At 43.6% G+C, this 6487-nt stretch overlaps 1 protein-coding gene across 1 annotated transcript; it reads left to right on the forward strand.

The window, feature by feature from the left end:
- The first annotated feature begins 3145 nt into the window (after nt 1-3145).
- Nucleotides 3146-4658, forward strand: PDHA2 (pyruvate dehydrogenase E1 subunit alpha 2). Its single transcript, XM_040967149.1, has 2 exons — nt 3146-3658; nt 3752-4658. Exons 1-2 carry the CDS (start codon nt 3146-3148, stop codon nt 4319-4321), a joined length of 1083 nt encoding a protein of 360 aa, XP_040823083.1. The 3' UTR covers nt 4322-4658.
- Nucleotides 4659-6487: the final 1829 nt, after the last annotated feature.

Here is a 6487-nt window from a genome sequence, read left to right on the forward strand (position 1 = left end):
GGGAGATAGGGAGAAGATCTAATTTTAAGAGGTATCCTAACTTTTTAACAAGCTCTTTTATTCTTCCTGCTACATATCAGAAGCAGTATCCAAAATAAGACGTGAAGCTAGACATGTAAAAGGCAAATAATTTGAGCAAGTGATAGGAAAATCTGGATGAAAATCTATCATTTACAAGTAATCAAGGGATGTCAAATGGAGTTGTTATTAAGCAGAACTGGAATGTTTAATATTCCAAAAATAACAGGATTCCTGGTCAGGTTTGTCTTACTGGATACCAAAAGCACAGAAAGAGGATGATGGTATTTGATTATTCTGATTTGAACTGTTGCTGAGGGCTTAAAGCTCAGGACTGCTGCCATGAAATCCACTCTGTAAGAGTTCATTGTATGATGGCACACTTGGTAAGTTGTGATGCTACAGATAATAGAAGTATTTTAAGAACATGTTTCTGAACTACCCTAATACTAATTCAATTTCAATAGCTACAATAAAAAAAATATTGAGATCCATTGAAGACATCTTTAAACATTATAAGGTGAATTTGGATACTGGCATATTTGGTCACTGGCTCAACTGCCATCTTTGATCACGTATGAACACAAATTCGAGTTCAGGTTGTTCCACTTCTGACCTGGCTCCCTGTTTTCACATGGAAAAGCAGTGTAAGATGGCCCAAGCACTGGGCCCTTGCCTCTCATGTGATATTGCCAGGTGAGAGATCAAACCAGACAAATCTAGGCTACAATAAGAAGCCTTTATTAAGCACGCGTGGTGATAACAGGGCCCACTAGAAATTAGCAGATGACAAGTCCAATGGCTACTCAGTCTGAAATAAAACAGTTGGTCCATTAACCTGAAGACCTAAATCCCAGCTTTCCCAGCAATATAAAAGTTATCCCAGGAGACATGCCGTGAACAAACTGGACACACTTAAAAAGCTGCAAACATTCACCTTTTCCTGGGCTCTGTTCATATTATACCACTGCTAGGCCTACCCTCTGCTGGAACTCTTGAAAGTACACAAATAAGAAATACATAGTATCTCACAATTACCATCTTTACTATTCCGACTGAGCCATGTAGAGTGGGTGAGGAATACAGCCATACAGGGTCCATGTTCAGGGGCTACCTGTCCTGGCAGTCTGCCTGCAGGAAGCCAGAAAGTGAGCAGATACTGGGGTGCCAGAGTCTGAATGCAAGAGTGAAGAAACACACGACCTATAGAGTGAGTTCCTCCCTATCATGGGCCTTTGTTAAGGGAATGCACCCATCTCAGGTTCCAGGTGATGGCAGGGGGCACCACAGGTGGGCAGAAAGCACCACCTAGGTGGGGGAGGGGTAGCTTTCAAGTTGGTGACCCTGAACTAGCTGCCTAAGACAATAGTGGGAGACGCAGCTGGAATTTAATACTCTTGCTTTCAGACTGGCAGAGCTCTCACCATTTTATTTGGCGTGTGAACCAGAAGATGGAAACTCTTTCAAATACTATTATTGAAGTGAATTTTTTTTTAAAAAAAAGGACTAAAAATATAAAGTTGTCAGAATTATTAAAAGCTAAGGCCTGTAGTCACAGCTTTATTCCCTCTGAGTCCAACCCTGTCTCCATCCTTTTCACACTATGCAAAAGTTGTCATTGTGGTTCTGTTTTTGCTCAGGTTCTGGTTTGTGCATCTGGCTTCTGCCCACTTCAAGCGACCCAGATGCCATAGCATAAATGCAGCATATTTTTTAAAAAGAGTTATTTCATTTTTATCAGAAATTCAGAAATGGAGAGAAGGAGAAACAGAGAGGAAGATCTTCCCTCTGTTGATTTCACTCCCCAAGTGGCTGCAATAGCCGGAGCTGAGCCGATCTGAAGCCAGGAGCCAGGAGCCTCTTCTGGGTCTCCCACATGGGTGCAGGGTTCCAAGGTTTTGGGCTGTCCTTGACAGATTTCCCAGGCCACAAGCAGGGAGCTGGATAGGAAACAGGCTGTCAGGATCAGAACCCCAACACCCATATGGAATCCTGGAGGTTGTAAGGCAAGGACTTTTGCCACTAGGCTACCAAGTTGCCTCCCTGCTCCACTTTTAAATTAAAACAATAATTTTTATCAGAAAGTCAGATATACAAAGAGGAGAGACAGAGGAAGATTTTTCGTCTGTTGATTCACTCCCCAAGTGGCCACAATGATCGGTCGGTCCAAGCTGCTCTCATCTGAAGCCAGGAGCCAGGAATGTGGCATATTCTGAAGTCCAGTTCTTTTTTTTAAATCTTATTTTTTAGGATGTATTTATATTGATTAGATAGGCAGATATACAGAGAAGAGGAGAGACAGAGAGTAGATCTTCTGGCCAATGAGTCACTCCCTAAGTGACTGCAACGGCTGGTGCTGTGCCGAACCGAAGCCAGGTCCCAGATCCTCTTCCTAGTTTCCCACGCAGGTGCAGGGTCCCAAGGCTTTGGGCCATCCTCAACTTCTTTCCCAGACCACAAGCAGGGAGCTGGATGGGAAGTGGAGCTGCTGGGATTAGAACCGGCACCCATATGGGATCCCTGGCACGTTCAAGGCAAGGACTTTAGCTGCTAGGCTATGCTGCCGGGCCCAGTCCAGTTCTTCTTAAGCATTTGTAAAATTATCTATTTTAACTATCACTTACGTTTTTTTCCCTTTTTTATTTTTATTTTGAATTTTGAATTTTATGATACAGTTCCATAGAGTCTGGGATTTCCTTCTCACCCTCCCTCCCCCACAGCATATTGTGGAATAAAGCACTTAGATGTATTTTAAGGAAGAAAACCCGGAGTTTAAAGCAGTATTGGTGGAAAGGAGCACCTTTCCTGTGGATTCTTGAGCGTTTAGCAGTCCATGGTACTTTTTGCTTTCATTCCATGTGCTGGGCTGGGGAGAATGAAGGGGACCTGAGAAACACGGCAATCCCGGCTCAGGGAAACGAGAGGGCCGTGCAGCAGCTCAGTCCTTCCGGAAAAGGAGTGACATTTAGCCGCCATTTTACATTTGGCTCGTTAGTGACGCGTCTCTCACTGTGACGCACGTCAGCTAGGCACACCGGAAGGAGACCTGAGAGCCCGGAAGGAGATCGTCCCTGCCTGGCGGTTGGGTGGTGGTTGGGAGCAGCCGCCATTTTCATCAGCGTACCACATGAGGAAGATGCTGGCTGCCATGGTCTCCCGTGTGCTGTCAGGGGTTACTCGGAAGGCAGCTGGCAGAGTGCTGGTGGCCTCCTGTAACTACTCCAGCGATGCTATGTTTGAAATTAAGAAGTGCGACCTGTATCTGTTGGATGAGGGACCTCCGCTCACCGCCGTCCTCACCCGGGAAGAGGGGCTCAGGTACTACAGGATGATGCAGGTGGTTCGCCGCATGGAACTGAAGGCCGATCAGCTGTACAAACAGAAGTTTATCCGTGGCTTCTGCCACTTGTGTGACGGCCAGGAAGCCTGTTGTGTGGGGCTCGAGGCAGGTATAAATGCCTCGGATCATGTCATCACGTCTTACCGAGCTCACGGCGTCTGCTACACCCGTGGCCTGTCCGTGCGCTCAATTCTCGCCGAGCTGACGGGCCGAAGAGGAGGCTGCGCTAAAGGAAAAGGAGGATCGATGCATATGTATGCCAAGAATTTCTACGGGGGCAACGGCATTGTGGGTGCCCAGGTACCGCTAGGAGCCGGCATCGCGCTGGCTTGCAAATACAGGGGAAACAAAGAAATTTGCCTGGCTTTATATGGGGATGGTGCGGCTAACCAGGGTCAGATAGCCGAGGCTTACAATATGGCGGCTTTGTGGAAATTACCTTGTATTTTTATCTGTGAGAATAACCTCTATGGAATGGGAACATCCGTTGAGAGAGCAGCAGCCAGCGTTGATTATTACAGGAGAGGCCATTTTATTCCCGGGCTGAGGGTGGATGGGATGGACATCCTGTGCGTTCGGGAGGCCACGAGGTTTGCAGCTGAGTATTGCCGGTCCGGAAAGGGGCCCATCCTGATGGAGCTGCAGACTTACCGTTATCACGGGCACAGCATGAGCGACCCTGGTATTAGTTACCGTACACGAGAAGAAATCCAGAAAGTAAGAAAGAAGAGTGATCCCATTATGCTTCTCCAAGAGAGGATGGTGAACAGCAAGCTCGCCAGCATTGAAGAGCTCAAGGAGATCGATGCCGAAGTGAGGAAAGACATTGATGATGCAGCCCAGTTTGCTACAAGCGAGCCTGAACCGCCTGTAGAAGAATTAGGCCATCACATTTACCACAGCCATCCTCCCTTTGAAGTTCGTGGTGCAAATCAGTGGATCAAGTTTAAGTCTGTTAGTTAAAGAGAGACTATATAATCCTATGTCTGGGCATCCATGGTCACTATTAAGAATGTATGTTCATAGCTTTGTTCAGGAGGGATAAAACTTGGAAAATGAAGGACTTGTATTTCAAAATACTAAGATTATTGAATATACTAAAATATATAGTTTAATATTGTACTGTACATTTTTTAATTTTAAAATACCATGTCATAGTTTGATGTGAATGTCTTAAAGGTTATCATAAGTTTATATACACAAAAAGCTAAAATAGGAAAATTATCTGACATCCTTAATGTAGTTGCAATAATACCAAGATTTGGTTGAATTTTTTCTTGTTTAAATAAATATTCCCACTGCGAGAAAACTAGCAGTTTGGTTCTTGCTTCCACCGCCATAGGCTTGGGTGTGGACTCCCTCTCCTGCGGTAAGGAGGAATTTAAGTTCCTTGTCCTACTGTTGTTTGCAACCAAGTTCAGTAAAACTGTGCAGGCACATATAGGTGTGCATTACAAAACTGATATGAAAACATGTTACTGCTGTTTTTCCTCTGGTGTGTAATAATGACAGAGCTGGGGAAGAGAGGACAGGAAAAACAGTGTTTCGTCTTATTTGTTGTGATATTTTTACGGTAATAATTTCCGGTAAATGCCAATAAAATTAAAAATCTAGAGATGGGAGGTTGCATTCAAGTTCATGTTACTTTTATAAACCATCGATTCTAGTGCATGCCTAGATTTCATAGAGCTTCTTGGTAAATTTGAAAACCTGAGATGGTTTTCAATGACAGCAGGGAAAATGAAAGCAAAGTTTGTCTTGCCTCTATTTATAGTTTCTAGCAATACAGTAATATTGTATGATCAAATGTCCATTCACATAACTTCCCAAACCGGGGCTTCTGAGTAGTGTAATGCCTCACCAAGCAGCAACACATGCCTTAGTGAAACAGGGACACCCACTGAGCTTGATGCTCAGCATCTTTCTTTACTGAGATAAACTTCATAGGAATGAATAATAACAATTTGCCCTCGATTTTTAGAAGAGTTTAGAGAGCATAAAGAGTAAACCTAACACTTTAATTTTTACTTCTACAAACAATTTGAGAATTTTGGCAGAATTCCACGAGCTCAGTAGCCTTGGAATGTATGAACAATGTACTCCCATAGGCAAGCTTCATTTTGTATCTTCCAAACAGAATAAGATAACCTCAGCATTCTAAATTCACAAAGCAGAACTCAAAATATTCAAATAATATCAGATAAGATGTTTGGGTTAGGATTCTCCAGCTGTGAGTGTTCGTTTAGCAGAGGGAAGGGGCCCACAACCCCGATCTGTGGACCTGCGTTGTCTTCTTGACTCATGCTGTTTGCCAATCAGGACTGCACGCAGCAGTGATGGCCCATGTGATTGGCTCCTGAAGTTAGGAAAATGACTGGATTTGCAGCATCTGGATTCAGCCCAACCCAAATACTGTGGACCTTAGAGAAATTAATTAGTGGAAAGGGGTTTTCCCACTTCACTGGTCTGTTTCTCTGCCCTTCAAAAATATTGTAGCTCAAATATAGAAGTACCTCAATTGAATATCTGCCAATGACAACATTTTTTGTAAGACAATCAAGATAATGAATACCAAAACATTTTGGTGACCAAAACATTTTGTTACATTTTGATATTTTTTTTATTTTGGGATTTATTTTATTATCATTGGAAAGTCAGATATACAGAGAGGAGGAAAGACAGAGAGGAAGATCTTCTGTCTGATGATTCACTCCCCAAGGGGCAGAAATGGCCGGAGCCCTGCCTATCTGAAGCCTTGAGCCTGGAAACTTCTGCGGGTCTCCCAAGTCGGTGTAGCATCCCAAGGTCCTAGGCTGTCCTTGACTGCCATCTCAGGCCATAAGCACAGAGCTGGACAGGAAGTGGGGTTGCTGGGATTTTACAACTGGTGCACACATGGTATCCTGGAGCAGACAAGGTGAGGACTTTAACCAATAGGCTACTGCGCTGGACCAATATTTCCATTTATCTCTAGGTGGAATATAAGCTGTTCTAAGTTGTTTTTCATGTATAATATATAAAATCTGTACAAGTATTTTTATAGAACAGGTTCCTTTGATGCCAGCAAAAATAAACTATTAATAGAAGTGAACCCATCATTGAATCAAGATACACATATATTTAAGAAAT

Source organism: Ochotona curzoniae, unplaced genomic scaffold (assembly GCF_017591425.1).
Source record: "Ochotona curzoniae isolate NIBS_2020 unplaced genomic scaffold, NIBS_Ocur_1.0 scaffold_4506, whole genome shotgun sequence".
NCBI classification, from domain to species: domain Eukaryota; kingdom Metazoa; phylum Chordata; class Mammalia; order Lagomorpha; family Ochotonidae; genus Ochotona; species Ochotona curzoniae.

What these genes read in the sequence shown, in the direction of transcription:
- PDHA2 (XM_040967149.1), top strand. Translation starts at nt 3,146, where the DNA reads ATGAGGAAGATGCTGGCTGCCATGGTCTCCCGTGTGCTGTCAGGGGTT. An exon ending in ACGGCATTGTGGGTGCCCAG is followed by an intron (nt 3,659 to 3,751) that starts GTACCGCTAGGA and finishes GCGGCTAACCAG; the next exon opens with GGTCAGATAGCCGAGGCTTA.